The sequence below is a fragment of the Tarenaya hassleriana genome, unplaced genomic scaffold (assembly GCF_000463585.1).
Source record: "Tarenaya hassleriana unplaced genomic scaffold, ASM46358v1 Cleome2, whole genome shotgun sequence".
NCBI classification, from domain to species: domain Eukaryota; kingdom Viridiplantae; phylum Streptophyta; class Magnoliopsida; order Brassicales; family Cleomaceae; genus Tarenaya; species Tarenaya hassleriana.
The window spans coordinates 324,087-348,638 of NW_010965372.1; the positions used below are offsets into that span (position 1 = coordinate 324,087).

General features: G+C 37.0%; 5 protein-coding genes across 5 annotated transcripts; 2 read left to right on the plus strand and 3 right to left on the minus strand.

The window, feature by feature from the left end:
* Positions 1-953: 953 nt before the first annotated feature.
* On the minus strand, positions 954-2,492 carry LOC104811384 (isoflavone reductase homolog P3-like). The gene is made up of 5 exons (XM_010538050.1): positions 2,236-2,492; positions 2,001-2,135; positions 1,678-1,921; positions 1,391-1,594; positions 954-1,283 (listed from the first exon to the last, which is right to left on the minus strand). Exons 1-5 carry the CDS (start codon positions 2,416-2,418, stop codon positions 1,117-1,119), a joined length of 933 nt encoding a protein of 310 aa, XP_010536352.1. The 5' UTR covers positions 2,419-2,492; the 3' UTR covers positions 954-1,116.
* A 3,204-nt stretch (positions 2,493-5,696) lies between these two features.
* On the minus strand, positions 5,697-7,789 carry LOC104811383 (isoflavone reductase homolog P3-like). Its single transcript, XM_010538048.2, has 5 exons — positions 7,548-7,789; positions 6,901-7,035; positions 6,454-6,697; positions 6,171-6,374; positions 5,697-6,058 (listed from the first exon to the last, which is right to left on the minus strand). The coding sequence occupies exons 1-5, from the start codon at positions 7,779-7,781 to the stop codon at positions 5,892-5,894; spliced, it is 984 nt and encodes a 327-aa protein (XP_010536350.1). The 5' UTR covers positions 7,782-7,789; the 3' UTR covers positions 5,697-5,891.
* A 2,890-nt stretch (positions 7,790-10,679) lies between these two features.
* On the plus strand, positions 10,680-11,910 carry LOC104811385 (WEB family protein At1g75720). Its single transcript, XM_010538051.2, has 2 exons — positions 10,680-10,838; positions 11,298-11,910. The coding sequence occupies exons 1-2, from the start codon at positions 10,707-10,709 to the stop codon at positions 11,775-11,777; spliced, it is 612 nt and encodes a 203-aa protein (XP_010536353.1). The 5' UTR covers positions 10,680-10,706; the 3' UTR covers positions 11,778-11,910.
* A 929-nt stretch (positions 11,911-12,839) lies between these two features.
* Positions 12,840-16,156, plus strand: LOC104811386 (endoglucanase 10-like). Its single transcript, XM_010538052.2, has 6 exons — positions 12,840-13,300; positions 13,746-14,029; positions 14,321-14,755; positions 14,841-14,979; positions 15,091-15,257; positions 15,660-16,156. Exons 1-6 carry the CDS (start codon positions 13,084-13,086, stop codon positions 15,990-15,992), a joined length of 1,575 nt encoding a protein of 524 aa, XP_010536354.1. The 5' UTR covers positions 12,840-13,083; the 3' UTR covers positions 15,993-16,156.
* An 82-nt stretch (positions 16,157-16,238) lies between these two features.
* LOC104811387 (5'-3' exoribonuclease 3) lies at positions 16,239-24,342 on the minus strand. The gene is made up of 24 exons (XM_010538053.1): positions 24,008-24,342; positions 23,520-23,622; positions 23,336-23,412; positions 22,066-22,257; positions 21,843-21,962; positions 21,662-21,724; positions 21,302-21,451; positions 21,028-21,192; positions 20,772-20,849; positions 20,562-20,648; positions 19,985-20,236; positions 19,686-19,781; positions 19,375-19,470; positions 19,215-19,285; positions 18,681-18,809; positions 18,523-18,599; positions 18,388-18,428; positions 18,226-18,300; positions 17,948-18,105; positions 17,662-17,766; positions 17,512-17,587; positions 17,268-17,347; positions 16,466-17,176; positions 16,239-16,361 (listed from the first exon to the last, which is right to left on the minus strand). The coding sequence occupies exons 1-23, from the start codon at positions 24,209-24,211 to the stop codon at positions 16,489-16,491; spliced, it is 3,183 nt and encodes a 1,060-aa protein (XP_010536355.1). The 5' UTR covers positions 24,212-24,342; the 3' UTR covers positions 16,239-16,361; positions 16,466-16,488.
* Between the last annotated feature and the right edge of the window lie 210 nt (positions 24,343-24,552).

The following is a 24,552-nucleotide window of genomic DNA, read 5'->3' on the forward strand; positions in this document are numbered from 1 at the left end:
GTTGATTAGAAAAAAAAAATTATAATAAAAACCGAAGCTCTGATACTATATAAGAGAAATATTTATCCTGTATTCTAATTAATAATAATACATGAATATATAGCCATATGTAGTCAACTATAATGAATAGCCAATATTCTAGGCAATAACAAAACATAAAATTAGGGATGTGGTTTGAGAATAATGTCATGGGAGATATTATTTTAGATCATTCCATTATTCTATGCTCGATCTTTATGGAGAAAGGTATGTCTCCACCTTAAATTCGGGAATGTTTCGCACCTTTGCCTCAAATCTATGACATTTCATATCGGTAATATAATTGATATGCTGCAAAACCAGATTCCGATTAAACTCCGATATAGATCGAACCAGAAAATAAAAATGAGAAAGAATGATTCTACTCAAGATTTAACAAGTTCCCGTCTCCGTTGTAGAGTATGGTACGTCTCGACCAGATCGTATCCGATGAACCCACTACAAGCTTTTGAGAGAGAGAATTACAAATTCGATCTGAGCTACAATGGCGAAGAAATTGAATCGTGAAGATACAAAGATGAACACGAGGTTGCCTCTGTTTTACAACAACCCAGAAACCCGAATTTTACGAGTTTGCCCCTGAGCTCATTTAACTAACTTCCGTTAACCACAAATGACCCATTTGCCCACGCTAAACTTTCTGATCGAGACAGAAGCTCTTTATGCCTTTGCTGAGTTCTCGCATTCTGATTCCCGAGGCACAGTAGAGAAATTTGAATTTATATCCCCTTTTGCATTGTATACAAGATTTTTATTATAATTATGTAGATTTTCTATATGTAACTGTCTAGATATTTTTTATAAAAGTTTCTAGAAATTGGATCATAAACAAATTTTGGGTTTGGTCCAATTTATTTTGGGTCAATGATCCAAAATTATATATATATTATACATATAATTAAACAATTAAAGCATAGACGAAACATAAAACTTTATTATATATAATGAAACAAGAAAAAACGATACAATACAATACAAGAAAAGAAATTCATCGCCGTCTCTCTCGGACAAATCTCCCATATGCAGATGAAGCAATCTTAATCCAAACACAAATCATCAATATGCGAAAGGGTTCACTCAAACAAACTGGTCAAGATCCTCGTCGACGCTTGTGTACTTGACGTCTGGATAAAGCTCCGAAGCCTCCAATCCGATCGAAGGGTCGATGGTGAACCAAGTGAGATCTCCCTTGATGAACAACGCATGGTTCAAGGCGAAGAAGTAATTGAGGGGAGCCGGGGACTCTGCAGTCGCAGCAAGTAATACACAAGATTAATATGTGTAATTAATGTGTGTGTGTATATATATACTTGAGTGTGTGTATATATTGCAGTATATATGATGAACTTGCCTTCAATGCTCTTGAGGAGTTCTTCCTCGGAAATGTAAGTCTTTTCGAGAGTTTTCCCAATCTTTTTCTCCCACAAGGCGACGATTTCGTTCGTGGAGAGAATGTTCTTCGGAGGGTTGACGTAGAGAATCTTGTTCAGAGTAGTCGGGTCATCGACCGTTTTCATGGTGTATGCGGCCACGTCTTCCTCCTTGTTCATAATGGCTGCAGGAAAAGGATGGCGACTCAATCAATATCCAAACCCTAATTAACCCTAGAGACGTGAAAATGTATCTGACAAATCGGACCTTTAACGTTTCCATCAGCATAGATGCCGACTTTGTCCCTCGGAGGGCTCCAAATCCCGAGGTGGCATTGGAATAGCGAAGGCGTGAAATAACCGGCGAAGCAGTTGCTGTTCACGTACGTGTATGGTACTCCCGCGGCCTCCACGGCCCGACGGATCTGAGCTTTGTGATTGAACTCCTCTCTCGCGGGGCCGATGGACCGTGAACGATCAACATCGTTCCCAAACTCTGAAGGTAAGAATCTCTGCAGTGACAATGAACAAAACCAACTTAGTTTTACTCTTGTTGATAATCAGGATTCATGTATGAATGGAGAAGCTGACCTTAACATTTCCAGCTTCCTTGATTGCTGCAATGATCTTAGTTTGGTCTAAGATTTGTGAGTTTCCAACTGTCGATATCACCACATCCACTTGCTTTATCGCTTTCACTAAGCTCTCGTGATCATTGATGTCTCCCTGCACCAAATCAACCATCAGTCAAACAGCTCAAATTAATCATGGATTTAATCTCAAATCCTTAGACAAATCAAATCGGAGGAGAGAGAGAGAGACTCACGTAGAGTATGTTGACGCCGAGATCCTTGAAACCTTGGACGAGTTTGGCCTTGTCGGGATTCGACACAGTGGACTCTCTCAGCAGCGCAAACGTGGGGTGCCCCGATTTCGCACTTCCCTGGACCATGAATTTACCGAAATACCCTGTCCCTCCGATCACCAGAATCTTGCTCTTCTCCGCCATTTTCGAAGATTTTCAAAGAGTTCTTCACCGCAAAATGTGTGAGAGTTTATGAGAATGTTTGCTTTGAGTTACGTTTTCGTGGTTTGTCCATTGAAGGCGTGGAGGAATATATAGGCGGAAAGTGGGGTTAGTAAATGACATAAATACCCTTGGCCGGTGGTCTCATTTGGCCACTTTCTTAGCCATCTTTTATGATTTTTCATGTGAATGCGTCAAAAGTGTGTGCATTATTTTGATTGATAGTATAAACAATTTGCACAAGTGGTTTATTGGAATGAATATAAATTTTAAAATTATATATTTCTAATTATCTAAACTTTGTTTTGCCGAAGCAGCTAGAAGTTTTCTTCTAGAATGGCAGACCGAGAGAAATTATTAAGGGGAATAATTAGAATACATATAAAATACATAAAAACTTAGAAAAATATATGATCCAAAAATATTTATATTCTACAACTAAATTTTATGATTTTTTAATTTTTTAAAATCTATTTATAACAATTTTATTTGTAATTATCTAAAATATATTTTTTTAATAAGATTCATTGAATATATCTAGATAAAATCCAATCAATTTTACCAAAATTGATACGTTAAATTCATAAAATGAGTTAACATGATTCAATCTTGCCATACAAATGATTAATTCTGAATTCATCTGGTCAAATCGAGCATTAAATTTTTGAATCTACAAATCTATAATAATATACAAATCAATCATTTATCTTGTATTCTAACCAATCACCTTATTGGTTAAACAAGACTTGATTAAATCATATCAATTTATTTTCTATATTTTTTAGAAAATCATGACCATGTGATAAGATCCTCTAATCAAATATATATCTCTTATTTTATCGTTCTGGTTGAGATGATCTAATATATTTTTATCATATCAAAATGATGTAAAGTACATCCAAATCGATTTGCTAAGATATTGAAAGACTAATATGAAAATTTGATACATTGTCGGTTGGAATTTTACCGTTAATTTCAGATATCAATATAAAATTTCTTTCGAAAAAATTTATCTTTTGATTTTTTTGTCGAATTAAACAAAAAATTAAATAAATATATACAATAACAAATTTATGAATGTAATCGAAATATAGAAAGCAAATGGACAAAAAAAATAATTTCTTAAAATAAAATTATAATATTTATATACTTTTAATTCCATTAAAAAAATTTCTATTTTTAAAAGATTTATATGTGTATGCGAAAAAGAATAAAAAATGAAGAAATAATATTAATTTAATTTTTTTTATCAATTTTGCAATGAAATAAAAATAATAAATTGATTAAGTAGGGGCATGGACCCATCCAACAACATATACATATATATATATGTATGGAAGATTTTATTATTCTTAGATAACATATTGGAAAACAACTGGAATATAAAATTTATACCGGCCAAAACCAATGATTAACAATCCTAAATATATGCCAACTCATATACTATTATCAATTTCATTCACAAATTAAAATTATTGTCTTTTCATACTCGATCAATTAGTTTGGTTAATGAAAACTTGAAATTAAAATAAATTTAGAAACGAATATTTGTTACATAAAAACTCATGTTTAGATCATCTTCAAAGGTTCGCTTAGGGTCTATACCCAATAATTTAAATTTATTTTGAGAAAACATTATTTATTCTAAACAAATGATAAAGTTTTTATGGAATATAATTTCATCCATTGTCCCGGCGGCTTTACTGTTTATTATATCATTTAAATAATTCCTCAAATAAATAATAAAAACTCAGAGAAATAGTACGAGAAAGTAATAGAATAATTTGAACGAAGGGTCCAGGCAAAAGCTCCACGGTCAATACTGCCGACGATTTATGCTTTTTTTATATAGTAAAATATAATATAATCAATAAATAAACAAAAATAAATATATTGAATCAGGGAAAAAAACATATATATTAATCTTAAATAAAATCGTTAAGAAACGAATATTACTAGATTCCTGTTAAGGCATGGGTACGACGTTCTTACATAATAAGTCGATATTCAGGGAAATTCTGATTTAGTACCTGGATTATTTTCCTTTTACTTTAATTTCTCGATTGTATTGGACACGAGATTTTAATTCTAAACTTTATTTGAACTGTATTTTAGCATCCAAAACTAATGATTTTTTTTTCAAAATAAATTACAAAACTATAAAAGTATTACCTCGTTATTCTATATTATATGTGTATATATAAATTAGGAAAAAATATCTGAAAATTCTTTAACTTGTAATTTGGTGTAATATTAATTTCTGAATTTGTAGATGTATCTATTTATTCTCGAACTTACATTTTTTAATACAGTAATTCCTGAATTTGCTTAATAGTTTCATAATCGTCCATACTACTTATTGAGTTTAAGAATTATTGTGTTGAAAAATGCAAATTTAGGATAATATATCTTCAACCTTATAACTTGTATGAATCTTAGAGATCCAGATATGATTTCAAGACGTGTGATTACTTTTCTAAAAAATGAATAAATGAGATTATATGAATATATTTTGAGATACAATACAATTTCAATGATTTAAGTTTATCCTATCGATAATCATAATACAAAAACTTGTTGTGAAAAAATAACATAAACCTTTACAACAATTTTCCAAATATATTTAGATGTTTTTTGTTGATAAAAACCAAGAGACATCTTGTAAAACATGGTATATTTTATAACTTTGTATTAAATATAACTCGTACTCTGTCAGTTATCTAAAACATGAATTTATGCGATTTTTCGAAGAAAACTTCCATGTTTTATAACCTTTTATCGATATGTCTTTTTTTTTAAACAATAAACATATGAATATGTTGGAGATTCATTTTGTGAAAGATTTTTTGACGAAAGTCATATTTAGATTCTTTACTATTCATACGAGTTATAAGGTTAAAAATACGTATGTTTTGTTATTTTTTTGTTATTTCCTCTAACATATTTTTGTATGTCTTCAAATTTTTTCTTTTAAAATGGATCCATATATTAACGCATGGCTCATATAATATACCTATCTTTTCTATAACTATATTTTCTATATTTTTACGAACTCAAAAGAGAAAATAAATAAGTCAGAATAAATGGAGAGAAGGATCAGGCATAAATAGAGAGAAGGAGCAGGCACAACGATGTTAAAATTCATTCATAGAGTCTTTCAGGATCTGGTGCAGTGGTTAAAAAATCCATGATTCTCTAAAAACTTACATGTTCCACGTGGTTTGTAGACTATTAGGTAGAGACCGAGACCGCGTTCAAAGGGTTGTGATTGGGTTTCTGCCGTTATCAAAAAAAAAAATCATTATACTCCGGTAGAACAAGAGATTTGTCCGAAACCGAAAACCACAACCCCACAAATTACATCTCTAAAACATGCATGAAGCAAAAGCAATCCTTATTACAAACGACCATTGCCGCTTTGTTCACAGTAACAATACACACTCATATGAGAATTCTCAGACAAACTGATCCAAATGTTCATCCACGCTCGTGTATTTGACGTCGGGATAAAGCTCAGAAGCCTCCACTCCTGTTGAAGGGTCGACGCCTAACCAAGTGAGGTCGCCCTTGATGAACAATGCATGGTTCAAAGAGAAGAGATAACTGAGAAGACCTGGGGACTCTGCAATTGCATTGCATGCAACCAATGAAAAAAAACATATTACGAATTCGATATGTGAAAAAGTAATGTATCATAATACCCTTTGGCCTCTTTTGCAAAATGATCCGCTTACCTTCAATGCTCTTGAGGAGTTCTTCCTCCAAAATGTATGTTTTTTCGAGAGATTTTCCGATCTTTTTCTCCCAAAGGGCCACAATTTCGTTCGTGGAGAGGATGTTCTTGGGGGGGTTGACGAAGAGCTTCTTGTTTAGAGTTCTCGGGTCATCAACAGCTTTCATGGTGTATGCAGCAATGTCTTCTTCCTTATTGATAATAACTGCAAGACAAGAGAAAGATGTCAACTCAATCATACTTGCAATTAAATAAATATACCAAGTTATGTGATGATTGTATACCTTTGACACTGCCATCCCCATAGATGCTGACTTTGTCTGTAGGAGGGGTTTTAAGTCTCAAGTGGCATTGGCACAAAGAAGCTGTGAAATAACCAGCGAAGCAATTGCTGTGTACATACGTATAGGGTATCCCTTCGGCCTCTATGGCACGACGAATCTGAGCCTTCATATCAAATTCCTTTCTCACATGCCCGATCGCCCTTGAGCGATCAACATCATTCCCAAACTCAGAAGGTAAGAATCTCTGCAATCCCATGAACACAAGGAAACGTAACTCAAACCTTGCTCGGTCTCATCACTTATTCGAGCTCTTGAATTCGCTTGTATAACTAGATTATTATAGGTACAATGAGTCGAAACTACAATAAACATGATGAAAATGGAAAACCGGGTGGTTATCAAAGAGGGTATATAACAGGAAAATGGAAAATCAAATAAAGAACACACCTTAACATTGCCAGCTTCCTTGATTGCAGAAATGATCTTGGTCTGATCCAAGACTAGTGAGTTACCAACCGTCGATATCACCACATCGACCTGTTTTATCGCCTTCACTAAGCTCACATTGTCATTTAGATCGCCCTGCAACCCGTAGACAGTCACACCACTTCACCTTAGAATTCTCATAGATAACTGAAACGGTAGGCATGTTCATATGAAACAAAACCAAGGTCCGAACTAACAATCACACGATTTCAGCAGCTCTACTGATTGGTTTATTGGGAGAAAACTAGAATCCTTTACTATCCCATGATTCAGCCTGTTCAGTTTATATTCATACACTTGTTTTCCAACAATAGATTTATCAGATCATAAGGGCTACAGCGACAGAAAACAGAGACTGAAATCATGAATAGGGTTCTTAACTTCGAATCCAAACAAAATTAAAATCATCCATTAACGTTAGTATCAACGATTCCAACGACAAAAGCAAAATCTCATGCGAAATATGAGATTAAACACTTGCTTAAACCATAAATTCATATTTGGGTAAAAAAGCGGAAACGTTTTCCAATGTGTTTGCCCTTGATCTTCAGGTCAAATCAACGCATAGATGCAACAGAAACACCAAGGAATAGAAGAGAGAGACTCACGTAGAGAATGTTGACGCCTAGATCTTTGAATCCTTGAACGAGTTTGGCCTTGTCGGGATTGGAAACAGATGACTCTCTGAGCAGAGCAAACGTAGGGTGACCTGATTTCGCGCTTCCTTCGACCATGAATTTTCCGATATACCCAGTTCCTCCGATCACCAGAATCCTGCTTATCGCCGCCATTGTTTCGCCGGAGATCGAGGTTGTGTTGCCGTTTGTTTGTCTTTGGGGCATTAGTAAAGTCCGAACTGCAAGAAATTTACGTAAATACCCTCAACTCGAAGGTTGAATTCAAAGAAGGAAATTTAGATGACGCGTAGAAAAGTATTTCATTTTGGAAAAATAATATATTAACCAATTTCTAAAAAGTTCCAAATAAATATATAAATTTCAAATTTTTTAAAAAAATATATAAACTTTTTAATTTATATATAAATTACAACTCAATTTCCAAAAATTATCATATCATGGTGGTATTTGAGAGTCATTTAAAAATTTAAAGTTTAATTTTATAATGGATGGAGTGACGAAAGGTTGATGGGCCCACAAAACGAAATATAATTTCGCTTATTATGATTGTGATTGAATATTCTGTATAATTCCGATAAAGTAATATCCGATCTAATTTTCCGATGGAGTAGACTTTACTGCAAATTATATATGTATTGAAAATTGTCTGATTAACGGTCCAAAATTTTTAAAGGATAGCTTTTTAATCTTGATTGGTCATATTCTTCTAGGACGGCCCAATTTCAACGGTCAAACTTGACGATGTATATATAAATCATATATCACAAATTTTTAAAATTTTCATTGGTTCATTAATTCTACATATATCTATAATAATAATAAATTAATATTAATGACTTTAGAACCAAATATTAAAAACGTTATTAAATCACAAATTTTATGATGCATTGATCAATAATTAAAGACGGTATTAATAAATATTTTGCTTTTACCTTCTAAAAATCATCATGGGAAGTGATTTAATGACTTAAAAGACACGTACTCAATTGACAAATTAAAGATAATGACTCGTAGCCATAAAATTTTAGTACATGTGATAAACAAAGATTTATTTATAATTAAAAGTAATACATAGACTTTTTTATTATACACACACACGTAATTTTATTATGTATATACACGAATCTGAATGATAAAGTTATTAATTTAATACCATTAATTTGGGGTTTCAATGAATATGTGTATGGTCAAGTGGCTGGTGAAATCCTGAGACTGATATTATCCTCATTCTTTTTGGATCACCCCCAAAACCAGCTTAGACTACTATTAATATATTTAAAACAGAAATTTCATTAGACATATCATATATCATTGGAAAGATAATTTCAAAAGATTCGCATCGATACAAAGATTGTACGATTCCAATATACGAGTCAAAAGTTATCGTAGTTTTAAATGACATGTATCAAGTAGATATATCTGTTTGTGTCACCTATAATCCATTCGGTTTTTAATAAAATTGGAATTTGGTTCGATAAATTGGATTGGGAGCTCGGTTTGGTTCACCCATAGGATAGGATTTTGGTTAGGTTCAACCGTTCAAGCATATTACTAAGCCAAGATGTTGTTGGTTTAGGAAAAGGCTCTTGAGCTTCCTCCAAGGAGTAACCCCATACTATGAACCATAACTTCCACTCTCTCTCCATCACCAGGTTGTCCATCTCTTCTTCCTCCATTGATTCAAGTTTCCATCTTTGGCATTTTGAAGAGTAATCAGTGCGGTTTGGAGGTTCGGTGCATATGCGCGATTCGGTTTCATAAAGATCAATAGATTCGGTTCAATTCCCTTGTTATTTTCTTTTGAATCCTTCTAGGTTATTATTTGATAAATGTGTCGGTATATCGGGTTTTTTAATGTGTTAATAGCATTCACTGCTTTGGAAAGTTATGTGCGTGTATAGATCTGTTTTTCTGCAATCGTAATCGTGTATGTTATAATCAATAAGAGGAAGCTTAAATGTCACTAGTTACATAATGAGGTATTTATACAAGTAACCTAATAATACACATGGAAAAATACATATTTATCCCTCTATATATGTAAGCATATGCATATGTGTTATGAGTAAATGTGAGAATGAATATTTATGGTGTTATCTTTGTTGTGAGATTTTTTATTTGAGAAATTTATCGAGAACTGTCCTTCAGAACCAGGTGTAATGGCAAAAGAATCTATGATCCTCCGAGAGGTCATGGTTTCGATTTCACCTTCCAGCGATTATCTGTTTCAAGTTGTTTGCTGGCTATTACGTAGAGTCAGATGTTTATCACCGCATCCGAAAGGCTGTGGTTGAATTCCCACCCTTAGAAAAAAAAAAAGAAGTTATCAAGAACCCTTCACGGTTGGTAAATAGACAAGAACGCCACTTCGCACTTGTCTGTGAAGACAGACGTCCATTGCAGCTTCTCTGCAACGATCAATCGTAAAAATTGTATGCGTACTGCCGAAGAAAGGATGAAAAAACGGTGTCCGGCCTCTGTAATAGAGAAGACCGTAGCATTCAGAAACACATGAGCTTGTTACTTGTGTTCCAAGGAAACACTGGAATTGTTTGCTGTGGAATTATATCCACTGTTGATCAAGAAAGGATGCATCTTTTTTTCTGAAAGAAGTTTGGTTTCTTGTCAAAAGCGACAGAGAATACTTGTATATTGAGTGTTTTTCTTGTCTCGGTATAATTATTATACGTAGATCACTCATCCTATACGTGAGATCATATTGTATGGACAGTAAATAACAGGGGAGCTACGTGAGCATGTATTTATTTGTGAAATTTAAAAAGTTATTGTTTTCTTTTTGCGATATTCTGTAATAATAAACTAGACCAAAAAAATGGATATCGTAATAATATTTAATAAAAAAAAATGTAGGAATAGATATTCCGAAACCCAATAAACACTTGAAAAGCTAAACTACAAAATTCAAATGTAAACCCAACGAATTAACAAAAAAAAATATATGTAAACCGAGCGACATAAAATAATGAAAAAGTCTGAGAGGAAGAACTTTGTGGTGAAGTGGAGACAAAGAAACGAACCTCGCCCCCCTGTCTTGTAATATGCCTCGCCTCTCCTCTCAACCCATTTCCAGTACACTCCATCTCTCTCTCTCTCTCTCTCTCTCTCTCTATGGAGGCCGGAGGAAAGGGGAAGAGGGCGGAGATAGACACGAGGGCGCCGTTCAGGACAGTGAAAGAGGCAGTGGCTTTGTTCGGTGAGAGAGTTCTGGCAAGTGAAGTCTACACCAATCGACTCAAAGTGGTAAGCCGATTTCCATGCGACTGCTCAAACTTAGGCAATGCTTCCTTCCTTGCCACATTAGTGATCTCCTAATCCGATCGTTCAAGATCTTAGGATCAGTGATTGGTATGACACTTGAATCAATGATAAAGATTTGATTTCTTGAATCTTTATATATAAAGGGAGTATAGGAAAAAAAAAACTGAACTTATAAAATTTGACAAATAAATACATAAACTTGTTCATTTTTAAATAAATAAATTTTCAAAAAACAAATAAATACAAAAATAAACAAATTTTGAAATATTTTCCGTACAACCATACAAAAAAGAATCGTGGGTTTACATGAAAATTTTCAAAATTTGTTCATTTTTATATAAAATTAGAATTTCATGTATTTATTTGTCATATTTAAAATTTTCATTTTTTTTTATATTCCCTTATATATATATAAACTGTGAATCACCCATTACTGAACAGATCCACGGTGAGAAATGGGAAGAGCCTTCGAGGGCAGTGAACATTGAAACCGAGCTTGAAGAGACGAAACACAACCTCAAAAGGGCGCAGGAAGAAAGCATGCAGATGAAGAACTATCTGTCTTCTCTCAGGGAAGAACTCGAACGGACAAAACAAGAGCTCCAGCTTCTGAAACAGATTGATCATGACGACGATGTTGAATTCAAGAACCGAATCGAAGACAAGATCGAAACGAAATTCGAAGTCTACCATTGCGGGTCGGTGGAAGGAGGAGACTTTGAGAAGAAGAACAGGAAGAAGAGCGAGAAGAGATACGTGAAATTCGCAAACACGACGAGCATTGGAACTTCGGTGGCGGGAGTTGAGAGGTTGCTTGAAAGACAACATTCGATGAGGAGGAAGAAGAAGGAGAGTTTGATCCCTTTGATTGGAGGGCTGTTCTGTAAGAAGAAGAAGAAGGCTTGCAATGAAGCCGCTTGATTTCATTTTACAAAATAAATTCACATCTGTTATTACGAGTTTTCGCATTGTTTCTTTGAATGCCTTTTCTTTCTCTTTTTGTTCAAGTTAATAAAAAAATTATTTCAAAGTTATTATCTCTGGTTTGATTCTACATTGCTTATTTTAAAAAGAGAACAATCAAATTTTGTTTTTTGTATTTCGAGCAGCAACTAAACCGTCTTTTTTTATAATCCGGAAATTCACCAAATATTTGATCCAACTACATCTTCTAAAGAATCGGAGAAATTCGAAAGAATTTACCTCCTCACGTTTGAATTTGAACCCATGGTAAAAACATACTTTGCATATTCTTTTACCACTAGACCACCCAAATAGGATACAAAAATTATGGAATTCTAACATATCTCGTCAACCTCACGAGTTACACTAACTACAGTGCTAAACAAACATAATACAAAAAAAATTTCGTTCTAAAATTGTATTTCAATGAAAAAAAAAATTATATTTCCACTCAAAAATACCATAACATAAATAATTAAACTGTTTTAATCTAACAATAATAACAAAGATTTAATATGTTACAAAACCATATATGCTATATCATGGGATCGATGCATAATCTCCTTCCGATACGGTAAAACATCCAAATCGGAATAAACCCTCAACTTTACAAATTTTATCATCTAAATATAAAAGGGTTTATGCATATAATTCACCATTGTCAGAAAAAAAAGTTATGTGAATAAAAGATCGAGAACATTTATTTTATCTATAATTTAACTTTAATCATATAAACAGATTTTTAATACTCTTAATAAAAGGACACATGTCATGTTTTCGAAAGAGTAATTGTACTTTTATATATAAGATATGATTTGATACTATGCTTAAAATGTCTTAAGTTTCTATTGGATCGATTCATACTCATCAAATCCTGTTTTGTACACATATACAATTGCCTAAACGGTAAACCGGAGTTGGTTCAGTGAGGGTAATTTGGTAATCTAATAGATGAAAATAAATACATAAATACATAAACAAAACAAAAACCTTAAAAAAAAGGGGAAAAAAACAGAGGTGTCCCGCGTAGGTACAGATTCAAGGAGTGTCGGTTTCTCTCTCTCTCTCTCTCTCTCTCTTTCTCAATTTAGCTTCATCTCTCTGTTTGGTTCCATTTCTCCATCTTCTCCACACCGAATCTTCGGCTTACGGTTCGAAATCTGGGAAACCCTACGTCTGTACGCCGGCATTTCGCCATTTAGGTCGCTGAATGCACCTCCATTGAGCTCGGGATCTCTCTCCTTTTCTCTCTTCTCCGGAGGAAATGGGCGCGAAATCCAGGCGGAGAGGATTGTGCGGATGGTTCATTGCGTTGATCGTTTTGGCCGCCGTTGTCCTCGCCGTCGTCTACACGATCAGGAAGAAGACAGGTCACTCCGACGATGGCGGAGATGATCCCGTGCCGGGACCTCCTGGAGCTGTTGATAAGAAGTACGCTGATGCTCTCGAGATCGCATTGCAGTTCTTCGATATCCAGAAATGTAATGTGTTCCTGCTGCATCTTTTCTTTTTTCTTTTTTTTTTGGGGTAAATTTCCGTTGCGATTTTTGTTTCTTCGTTTGTGAAACCTCGTGATGTGGGTTCGTAATCTCACCATTACTGATGCATTTCCCAGAATCTCTCCATGATTTAATTTCCTGTCTTCTCCCCTTTGACAGATTGATTTTTAGGGAGTTTCGAATTTTGCGTCAGTGTTTGAAGATCATAATCACAATTCACAAGTATCATATTGGATGAATTTCTGATTGATTTGTCATTTTTAATGTCTGGAGTATAACAACGTTAGGATGGATTCATGAACCGTTACACTGTTTGGCATAAATGTTCAAACTTTTGCCTGATTTGGTATTGTTTCTGTTCATCACTTGCACTTTGTCTGGTGTGAAGATGTTTTGATGATCATTTTTCCCATGTCGTCGGCTGCAGCTGGCAAACTGGGCAACAATAAGATATCTTGGAGAGGGGATTCGGGTCTGAAGGACGGCAAGGAAGCGAATCTGGACCTTTCTAAGGGACTATATGATGCCGGTGATCATATGAAGTTTGGTTTTCCAATGGCTTTCACTGCTACAGTCCTTTCATGGTCGATTCTCGAGTATGGTGATCAAATGGATGAGGTTAACCAATTGGAACCGGCTAAAGACTCGCTCAAGTGGATCACCGACTTCCTCATCAATGCTCACCCTTCCGAAAACGTGCTATATATCCAGGTCTCTTGTTTCTACTTTTGCAAGCTATAACTCAAATCATTACACCATGTGAATATGTAGTTTGATTGCGTGAGGGTTCTGTTGGTTGTTTGCGAGACATTGATTACCGAATCTTTCAAACTTTCTTGACGAGTTGGCTTTTCATTCACTTAATAAAAGTATTGTTTTACCAAATCTTTCATAAATTTTATACCGTTTGCGCTGTTAGCTGTCAACTCTAGATTATTAGAAAGTGAATCATATGATCTTTGATATTGATTCTTTGATTCGGAATTGTTTCTGATTAAGCAGGTGGGTGATCCGAGTATAGATCACAAATGCTGGGACCGGCCAGAGACAATGTCAGGGAAGAGACCACTCACTAAGATCGATACCGAGACTCCAGGGACCGAAGTTGCTGCAGAAACTGCAGCAGCCATGGCTTCTGCATCTTTAGTCTTCAAGGACAGTGACCCACAATACTCGAGCACGCTTCTCAAGCATGCGAAGCAGTTGTTCAATTTCGCAGACAAATACCAAAGTTCTTACAGTGTCAACATCCCCGAGGTTCAGCCATTTTACAACTCAACGGGTTACGGTGACGAACTCCTGTGGGCAGCTAGCTGGTTGTACCATGCAACTGAGGACAAATCTTACCTTGAGTATGTGTCTGAAAAGGGAAGTGACTTTGGTAATTTTGGAAACCCGACATGGTTCAGTTGGGACAACAAGCTTGCAGGAACACAGGTTAGATAATAGACCCAAATCCGAAAAACTAGTTTCGCTTAAACTGATCAGCTACTTAGGTAACGTCTCTATGACATTGTTGCAGGTATTATTGTCGAGGTTAACCTTCTTCAAGAAGGGGTTATCAGGAAGCAATGATCTTAAAGGTTACAAGGAAACAGCTGAGGCTGTCATGTGTGGGCTTCTACCCAACTCACCGACAGCTACAGCAAGTAGAACTGATGGTAAATTTCCTCGTTCGATCCTCGATGAACTTTAGTCATTATTCAGTTTCGATAAAGATGGGAAAATTATGTGTTTCTTGTTCATTGATCTTTTTACCTTTGTTATGGTAGATGGCCTCATATGGGTCAGTGAATGGAACGCGCTGCAACACCCTGTGTCCTCGGCGTTTTTAGCTGCTCTTTACAGCGATTACATGCTCACTTCCCGGAACGTGAAATTATCTTGCAGCGGGAAAACCTTCAGAGCATCTGATTTGAGAAAATTCGCCAAATCTCAGGTACCTCATCTCCTTAGGGCCTGAAAACGCGGCATTCGCTGTTATAAGTTCTAATCCATGTTTATATAGATCCAAAAATAATAACCGACACAATAACAATTACACACGAAAACATAAGTGCTAATCCATAAAAAAAACTGTAATAAAACTGCACACTAACCTCAGAACTAACTTCAGAAACAGACATAAGTAACTGCAGCACCAACATCAAAAAGCTTGGGCTTCATGTTCCAAACTTGAACCATACCATCAATAAAAAAGACTTGAACCAAAGAACCAACAAAAACGCCTATAATCGTTGTCGCAAACGAAACGATACAACTAGACGAACCCTTAAATACAACTCTAGACTGAAAATAAACAATTTATCCTCACCGGTCTATTTTTTCGTATTCTTCACAGGCTGAATACATGTTGGGGAAGAATCCGATGGAAATGAGCTTCCTCGTGGGTTACGGGGATAAATACCCGCAATACGTTCACCACAGGGGAGCGTCGATCCCGGCAGACGCAACCACTGGATGCAAAGATGGATTCAAATGGCTTAACTCGGAGGATCCAAACCCGAACGTAGCCTACGGGGCATTGGTAGGCGGACCGTTCCTCAACGAGACGTTCATAGACTCTCGCAACAACTCTATGCAGAACGAACCGAGCACTTATAACAGTGCCCTTGTGGTCGGTCTCTTGTCAAGTTTGGTCACTACATCTTCTGCGTTGGAGTCCTTCAAGTGAAGAAACCCTTTAGGATCATATCACTACTGCTTTTTCTTTGTGTGTGTGATTTATGTATCTATCAATGTATGATACGTGTTATATTTTGTACGACTGAATCACATATAAACACATGCCCTGAGTTAGATGGAACTGCTCGTTGTATGCGTACGCATCATGCTTCTCTCTCTCTCTCTCTCTCTCTCTCTCTCTCTCTCTCTCTCTCACTCACACACACACACACACAATTAGCTAATAAAAAGGATATTAGAGTATAACGCAAGCAATCTCGAATTCAAATAATTCTTTACCAAATTCAATCTCCTAGTTTACAAATTATGGGGGTTCTCTAATGGTACAACAAAATAAAGGGGGAGAACCAATAAGACCCTGCAACCAAACCACAAAAAAACTACATATTATTAGACAGCAAACCAACAGCGAAACCCGAGTTTTTAAAGAGCAAGAGGAGGTAAAAAGAACGAGAAGCATACCGAGGGCGGGGAATCACGCCAGGTTAATATCTGTTTCTTTGCCGCAATGCGGAAAACGAGTTCCCACCTTGATATCCTCCTCCTCTTCTGTGATGATGATCACCATACCCTCGAGAATTATCATCCCTTCCTTGCTGACGATCGTAATCATATCCTTGGGAGTTGTCATGCGCACCTTGCCCATGATGATGATGATGACGTTGATCATAGCCTCTCGAATTATCAGCATAACCTCTTGAATCATGGTGTCCACCCCGAGAGGTACTATGGTGAGGCTGTGACGGGAAACTCTGGCCAAATTGCTGCCCACTGCTACCTCTGTATTGTCGGGAGCCCTGATAGCCACCACCATGACGGGAGGAATATTCGTATTCATCAACACCAGGCGGTCCATGTGTTGGTAAATTCGGGTAAGGAGGCTGAGGTTGAGCATAACCCGGGTGAGCATACGGAGCCTGCATCATCCGTGGATCCATATGGGCAGGTGGACCATACCCTGTTGCTGGCTGGTGAAGGGTATAACCGTAATTCTGGTAGGGAGGAGGGGTCGGTACATATGGAGGAGGAATGTAATTGTAATCCAGAGGCTGGGAATGCATATCTGTCATACGATGCCCGTTGCGATCTCCTCTCAGCTGCAAGCTGTTAGAGACGAGTCGATGAGCCGCCTCTCCGAGATGGCGACCGGATAAACTTCCAGGATGGTGCTTTCTGAAAACAGGAGAAGTTTTAAGCAGTCAGATGAATCTTTATTTGACAAAGGAATGAAAATCTTCTTCACTATGACAGATGTTCAGCCTACCGGTCTTGATTCATCGGCCTTCTTCCAGAATCCTCATGCCATAGAACTGGTTCGGGTTTCAAATCTCCTAGTTGGACACTCTGGACAGTGAGAAATTAGCTTAGATTTAGTGACAAAAGCCTTGGACTCATTCATATATTATGGCTAAAAGCAACTTTATTTAAGAAACTTCGTAAAATGTGCAAAAGGTCTCTCAAAGAGAAAGCTTGTGAGAAATAAAGAGCTAAACCAGACCATATAGTACCTTCTTTGGGAATATGACACCAGGAGGTGGCCTTGTTATGTGTTTGTGCGCATCTGGGAGCCTGTATATTGCACATCTGAGAAACGGAAAAAAAATGTAAGTGGTCTTAAATATGGTTGAAAATATTAAAATCTAGTTCCAGAATCTCACATGACTTCATTGGCCAAAATGTCTTCCATGCCCTGAATCGGGGACCTAAATATTGGCGGGTGTGTCTCCCCTGAACAAAGAGTCAAGTAGCCGTTCATACAATCACTGCAAACAATCCCAAAGAAATCAGGAAACATTCAAGAAGATCTTAAATACAATATTTATTGCTAAAAAACAATTCAAATTGACCAGCTTGTTTCATCCTCATCATCCCCAAATTCTTGAGAGATAAGAGTTAGGTTCCCTTCTCATATGCATAAAAATCTTTTTACATGCCAATGCAAACCTGAGCTCGGGTCTAATCTTGACCTTGACGTCCACTTTCTCCTTGGCAGTCAATTGTCCACATTGGCTGTCGAGGGAAAAGACGAGTTCAGCCAACTGATGAGACGTTGCTATGAAAAGCAAGTCAAACATCACACAGTTTCTGCGTTTTTCTTCCTCCTGCCGATACAATCAGATTAAATAAGAAAGAACATTTTAACCCGTTTGTACTTTAAAAAAAAGCACATCTCTTTACAAGGAACAAGCAAGAGATAAAAGCCAGAAGTTATAACAACATACAGTCAATGTGTCTTCCATTTCGGCAACAGCAGCTAGAAGACGATTTTCATCGATGAAAGGCAGTTTCGCAATACCCTTCAGAGTTAAAAAGAAAAACCAATATATCACAAATTTCCTATAAAATATATTGATTCTGTACCCATTTGAGAGAGAGAGAGAGACCTGCCAAGCATATCGCTTTCCATTCATGTCAACTTCAAAATCTAAAAAACACAAGAAAATGAGTGGAAAACTTATTCGATACGGCAAATAACATGAAGCCATACATGAAATCCTTATTGAAGACAGAAGCAATACCAGTCGGGTAAAAATCAATGATAGGTGAATGGGGATCTGTCATCAAGGTCCTATAGAGCTCTGGAAGTGCATGTGAACTGACAAAAATGAAATAATTGTTGCAGTTACGCTACTGTATAACAGAAGAAACAAACAAGACAGTTGCGCAAGTTCTCTACCTTGCAGCTGGGAATACACCTAAAAGTTGATTGAAAGGTTTAAAAGGAGTCCCTAGTTCGAACTTAATATCCAGCTCCCCGAGATCCTTCAGATCAGAAGCAAATGGCGCATAATGATAAGGGTAAAACCTGCAGCATTAAAGCACCATTGTATCACAGTTGACACTCAAAAGTTGAAGATAAAATGGAAAAGGTAACATTAAAATTTACAAATGACACAGACTAAAGCAAAGGAAAAGGTATAGAACCTAAATCATATCGAACGAAAATAAATAAGAAGTTTGCGGAGCATTCTTGAAACCCAATTAAGTATAGAAGCATTCAAAGAGAAAACTCGTCCAATATGATCAACACATGTCAATGCAACCACATATGCGGGGCGTAATATTCTGATCTATCCCCAAAGAAGCAAATACTCTTAGGTAGGCAGACTTCGTGACACTCTGGGATCAAGATTGTCGATATCATAAGAAAGCAGATCACAAAAAGGATCAGCTGGGAGGTCTACCCAGGAAATAAAAAGCAGGAACTTACCATTGCCAGGAGCAAACACCTTCATAGTAGTAATGCATGACCCAACAAAGGCCTTCTGTGTACTTCAAAACCTATTCGGAAGAATGTCACACATTAGAAAAGCCTCTCTGATAACAGACACTCTCAAACATCAAATCAGGTGCTAGGTTTTAAAACTCACAACATCTCTCCGTATTCTTTCCATTTCTTCAGGTCTCTTTGCTGAGAACTTCTCTTCATAATATCTTTCTCTCCATCCGGGTTCCCCTAGCTTCACCTGAATACATAACAAACACTTTTAGAAAAATGAAAGGAGGACCAAAATCACGAAGGTAAATGGCACGTGACCAAAAAAAAAAGATGTGCAGTCCCGTAACTCCATAAAAATTATTCAAATAGCATGAGAACATCTTTACAACTTAGCTAGCAACATTTATTGTCATTTGGAACCTATTAAGGAAAATTCATCATAATTCATAAGCAAACCGAAACCTTGTCCTGTTCACGAGTGTCTGAGTTGAACGCATCAGATTTCTCCCGCATCAAATCCTTAAGCTTTGTCTTTAGTGCTTCTTTGTTCTCGCTTTCCTGGACCATGCAGAAGAATTAAAATCATTGCTCATGTAAACTCAGTAAGCATCTAGAAACAAAACGACAAATGTGAATTGCCACAGTGGCAACAAAGGCTCACACCACAAGAAAACGTAGCCTAAGGGCTTCAACTCTAAATGATATAGCTTAAGGAGTCAAAATTGTACTAAAGTGCATCTCATCAAGCAGAAAAAACATACATCAGATTCAAGACTGTTCTCCACATCAACAATGGCTGCACCAATACTGGACCCTGAAGATAAACACTGAAATTTCTGGAAGGGAGGAGAGATTCCATTATTTGACTGAAACGGCGAAGGAGTAGGAGCAGAAGCAAGTCGAGAGCCATGAAACCTAGCCACTGGAACAATAGTATCTGGTTGAACTGTTGGTGCTGCATCATCCAATCTTTTTGCTTGAGCCTTTTCTCGCTTTATTCTTTCTGCTTGCCTCTGATACATATGATGACAAAAGGGACCATAAAAAGAAAAACAGTGAGTTATCAGAACGGACAAAGACAAGGAGTGTGTAACTGCGTGAGTAATTTATTAAAATCAAGCAAGGGGCAGTAAACACAATACAAGACCGCAAAATATCAACTTTACTAGACCACAAAAACATCAACCACCTCTGCCAACTCTATTACTACAAAAATCTGGAAATGAATTAAATGGGGTGCAGTCAAGTGAACGAAAAGAAAGCAAGCTATCTCAGCCACATAAAATGTAAATCAGTTGTCGGAACCTCTCATTATGCCGCTCTACAAAATAAACATACCTGATGCAACCTGCTTCTTTTCTGAAATATCTTATCTTCAAAGGATCCGACAGCCTGAATAAAATGCTCTACCCTCTTCAAATTCGGCTGAAAATGACAAAAGCAAAAAGAAAGTCAAAATCACATCACGAAAATGTCAAACTGAAGAGAGAAATTATAAAACTCGAATAAGTCTAACATAAATCAATAGAGTGAAAGAAAGGCATACACCTTGCATCCATCTGTCAAATAACCTCCTAACAACCTAAATTCCTTCTTGTATACAGCCATCAGCAAGTTGAGCGCACCCTGGAGAGATGAAGACATCAATGACAATATTCTATCCAATATTAAGAAAAGGATAGACTTGCCATACGCCTCAGGTATGAAAAATGATTCCGTTTATAAAGCATAATAAGCTTCCGTTGCTAACGGACCGATTAGAGGTTATCAGCTGGATAGAGATCATTACAGATTCAGCACAAACCTCACGAATCTCCAAAGTCGGCATGTGTGGTAAAAAATCATTGCCCACAAAGAAACATATGAAGATAAAGTCATCCACGATACGCTCCAGATCAAGCTCAAATGGAGGGTTAGGAATCCTCATCTCATGTTCCAAGTACTCTCTAAGCGTCCAAACATGAAGAAACTGGAAAAGAGATAAACCAAACATGAAAAATGATGGCATTACATCACATCATAACCGTACATCTCCACAACCGAGAGATATACTAAAGATTTCGGTCATGAAAGCCCACCTGATATGGTTTTTTTACCACACCATTTGCATCACCTTTCTCGTCAAATTCTCCTGCTTTCCTCTTTGCTTTTCCTTCACAATCTGCAGCTAAATGACCCATCTGACCACATAAGAAACATTTGTTTTGCTGTCCAGGTGTAAAGACCACCTAAAACATGGATTAAAATGTTGGACTTAGTTCCATTGCCCATGAAGAAATCAGAAAATGTTCATTTTATACATTTGTATTATTTATCACTTCTGATTCTTATGTTCTCTCCATATTTTATTCTTTTTTTCACAAAATCTTGAGCGAAACGTATAGAGAAATTCCTGATCCAGAATCAAACAAAGGAAACCTGCCAAAGAGAGCACAAACCTCTCTAAGTATTGAAAAATGAACTTCATGGGTTGCCAAACCCAGCATAATCAAATCCGCATCCTGACAATCAGAAGAGATAGCAATGAAACTCATTAACACATTAAACTCAGCACAGACCAGAAAATTTAACAAAGTGGATAGCTTCTCCTGAGAGATCAACACAAATGAAACAGCGCACCAATCCATACAGGCAATGCCTGGTATTTGGATCATAACCGAGAAGATTCCTTTGAAGACGAATGTACGACATAATTTTATGCTCCCCTTCACCAGGAGCATTTGCATCTGAAAGGATAACCTGTGAAGTACTCAGTAATGAGGCCATAGATTCAATTGCAAAATATGTGCTAGTATCTTACAACTGTTAAGGAAGAAAGAAAAAGATAAATCCAATGCATTACCTTGATATTTTTCCAACCAGGATCATAATTTATTCTAAGGTGAATAAAATACTGCAGTGCAATGGAAAGAACAGCCATGAACTCTGTTCCAGGAGTAATCACATTAGAATCAAACACTTGGGAGTCCACTTTAGGTGGGAGCTTTCTCCCCTCCCTCTCGAATTCCTCTCGCAATCGTTCTTCTTCAGCCGCCTGAAAGGTTAACAACAATTTCAATAATCCGGTGTTAGATTCCCACATCTGAAATGTGGAGAAAATTAAGTCCTTATAAGGTCATGGGCACCTTCCCCAACAAGTTAGCTTTTGGGGTGAGTTCTACCCATAGGTTTTGTGCTTTAGTTGGTCCCATTATAGATGAGTGTATTCTATCAATTGGTATCAGCGTTAACCGATCCTCGGATATGCGGACGACCCGGCGAGGAGCACAAAGGGTGCATAGTCACCAGCGACCGAGAAACCACTATCGATCGAGTAGCCACCAATGTCGTGGTCGTCGCTGTCTAAAGGGGTTGTATTGTTAGAGTCCCACGTATAAAATAAGTGGGGAAAATTAAGTCTTTATAAGGTTATGGGCACTCTCCCCAAACAAGTTAGTTTTTGGGGTGAGTTCTACCCATGGACTTTGGGATTTAGTTGGACCCATTACAGGAGTGGGTTCTATCATCCGGCACCGAAGACAAGAAAGAGGGGGATAGAGAAGATGGGAGGCCCATACAGGAACCAATAAAACACACATGGATAAGAATCTGGTAGATGTCAAATGACTCAAATGAATTAGTATCCAATCTAGGCAGAATAAAGAAATCAGACTCTAAGCCACAATCACACATTTGGTAGAATTCAAAGAATACAGAATCCATTGGTGAGTACTTTCCCCGAAATTAAGAGTAAGAAGAATAATAAGTGAGAAATCAAAAGAAAGACGACCTCGAATGTCTAGTATTAAGATGCTATTTTGTGGAGCAGGGTAAAGGATGAAAAGCCAGAGGATAGTTTTTTCCACAGAAACTCAGTGTCTTGAACCTTTGACCCGAAGGTTGCACAATGAAGTATAAAATCCAATACTTTCACTTAGTTTGAATATAGAAAATATTGAAAAACCCTATAAAGAGACTTTTTGCGTTTCTGTTAGAGATATGAACCTATAATTCCCCCTTTTCTAAACTTTCAAACAGAAAGTAAAGCAAATGAAGTTCTTCGATAAAATACAACACAGTAGAAACATCGTGCCTGCGTGAAAAAGTATCAACAAGCACTCGGAATGACATACCGCATCTGCTGCATCTTTAGCTGACCTAAACCGCCTGGACCGCTGTTGATTCATTTTAGCCCTCGGGGCAACACCATCTGAGGCCCATTTTAACCAAATATATGAATATTACGCCTAACATATATTCTTCTAAATTTACATCAATGAATAAGAAACCGCCGAAAAAAAATATATGAATACTCACCTATAGCCATATAGAGTATTTTCCGGGGTCGCACCATAATGAAAAGTCGATCTATATAATCAAACATGCACTGAAATACCTCCTCAAAGGTAGTCGGAGAAGGCTGCAATGGAAAATTCATCGTCAAAACATACTCTTTGAGAGTACAAAAAAAGCTATTCACTAACTCTAATGATCACCAATGAACATTTAGACACGCACACATTCCCAAAAACACCAGAGGCCATCCAAGATATGTGAAAATTAAGAATCGAGTCAGGGAATTGACAGCATAGTGTGTCGAATTGGTAGCACAGGACAAACAAACGGCATATACATTATACAACATCAATTTTCCAAGTCAAATGCACGTTACAAAGACGAGAGCACCCCCGCAACTCCTAAGAACCCTTACGAGGGTCGTAGAAAAAGTAAATTCCAAATTCCAAAACCTCAAATCAAAATCCCAGAATTGCGACGAAGAAAAAAGAAATCGGAATCGAACTCACCCTATCTTCGGGATGGAAGCAAGGATGGATAATACCGTTCATGTCGAGATAGAGATTATCGTACTCTATGTTATTAGGGTTGGGTTTACTGGTATCCACCGGGATTTTGACGCCCTCGATAACGACGGGCTCTTCCTCGATGACATCCACCACTATCAACGGATACTTCTCCGCCAACCACCGGTAAAACGCCGGCACTCCCATTGCTTAATCGTCGGCGAAGCTCAAGATCTCCGGCGACACAGAGTTGGAGAAAAAAATCAACCGAAGAAAACCAAAAGGGGAGAAAGTGAACGAGGACAAGATTCGAATTTTAGATTTAGCAGAAAAGAGTATGCGGGAAAATCTATACACACATTCGTCGCGAGAAGGATTCAGAGTGGCACTGATGGGGATTTCGAGACATTTCGAAGGGTGTTTTCGTCTTTTAGGCTAAGTCGGTTGGATTTTGTGTCCGGTTCGGCTGTTGTTACAGCTGTTACCGTTTTTTGAGCGGTTTGTGTGACAATTAACGCGAGTGACGTTAGTAGCGTAGCGTTGGACGG

Excerpts from the sequence above, each read along its gene's own strand:
- LOC104811384 (XM_010538050.1), bottom strand. The coding sequence starts at position 2,418 with ATGGCGGAGAAGAGCAAGATTCTGGTGATCGGAGGGACAGGGTATTTC. Across the intron at positions 2,136-2,235 it reads TCGGCGTCAACATACTCTAC|GGAGACATCAATGATCACGA; the intron begins GTGAGTCTCTCT and ends GATTTGGTGCAG. Across the intron at positions 1,595-1,677 it reads TGCTGATGGAAACGTTAAAG|CCATTATGAACAAGGAGGAA; the intron begins GTCCGATTTGTC and ends CTTTTCCTGCAG.
- LOC104811383 (XM_010538048.2), bottom strand. The coding sequence starts at position 7,781 with ATGCCCCAAAGACAAACAAACGGCAACACAACCTCGATCTCCGGCGAA. Across the intron at positions 7,036-7,547 it reads TAGGCGTCAACATTCTCTAC|GGCGATCTAAATGACAATGT; the intron begins GTGAGTCTCTCT and ends TACGGGTTGCAG. Across the intron at positions 6,698-6,900 it reads AGGAAGCTGGCAATGTTAAG|AGATTCTTACCTTCTGAGTT; the intron begins GTGTGTTCTTTA and ends ATGGGATTGCAG.
- LOC104811385 (XM_010538051.2), top strand. The coding sequence starts at position 10,707 with ATGGAGGCCGGAGGAAAGGGGAAGAGGGCGGAGATAGACACGAGGGCG. Across the intron at positions 10,839-11,297 it reads ACACCAATCGACTCAAAGTG|ATCCACGGTGAGAAATGGGA; the intron begins GTAAGCCGATTT and ends ATTACTGAACAG.
- LOC104811386 (XM_010538052.2), top strand. The coding sequence starts at position 13,084 with ATGGGCGCGAAATCCAGGCGGAGAGGATTGTGCGGATGGTTCATTGCG. Across the intron at positions 14,756-14,840 it reads ACAAGCTTGCAGGAACACAG|GTATTATTGTCGAGGTTAAC; the intron begins GTTAGATAATAG and ends ACATTGTTGCAG. Across the intron at positions 14,980-15,090 it reads TACAGCAAGTAGAACTGATG|ATGGCCTCATATGGGTCAGT; the intron begins GTAAATTTCCTC and ends TTGTTATGGTAG.
- LOC104811387 (XM_010538053.1), bottom strand. The coding sequence starts at position 24,211 with ATGGGAGTGCCGGCGTTTTACCGGTGGTTGGCGGAGAAGTATCCGTTG. Across the intron at positions 21,963-22,065 it reads CTGGTTGGAAAAATATCAAG|GTTATCCTTTCAGATGCAAA; the intron begins GTAATGCATTGG and ends AGTACTTCACAG. Across the intron at positions 21,452-21,661 it reads ATTTTTCAATACTTAGAGAG|GTGGTCTTTACACCTGGACA; the intron begins GTTTGTGCTCTC and ends TCCATGTTTTAG.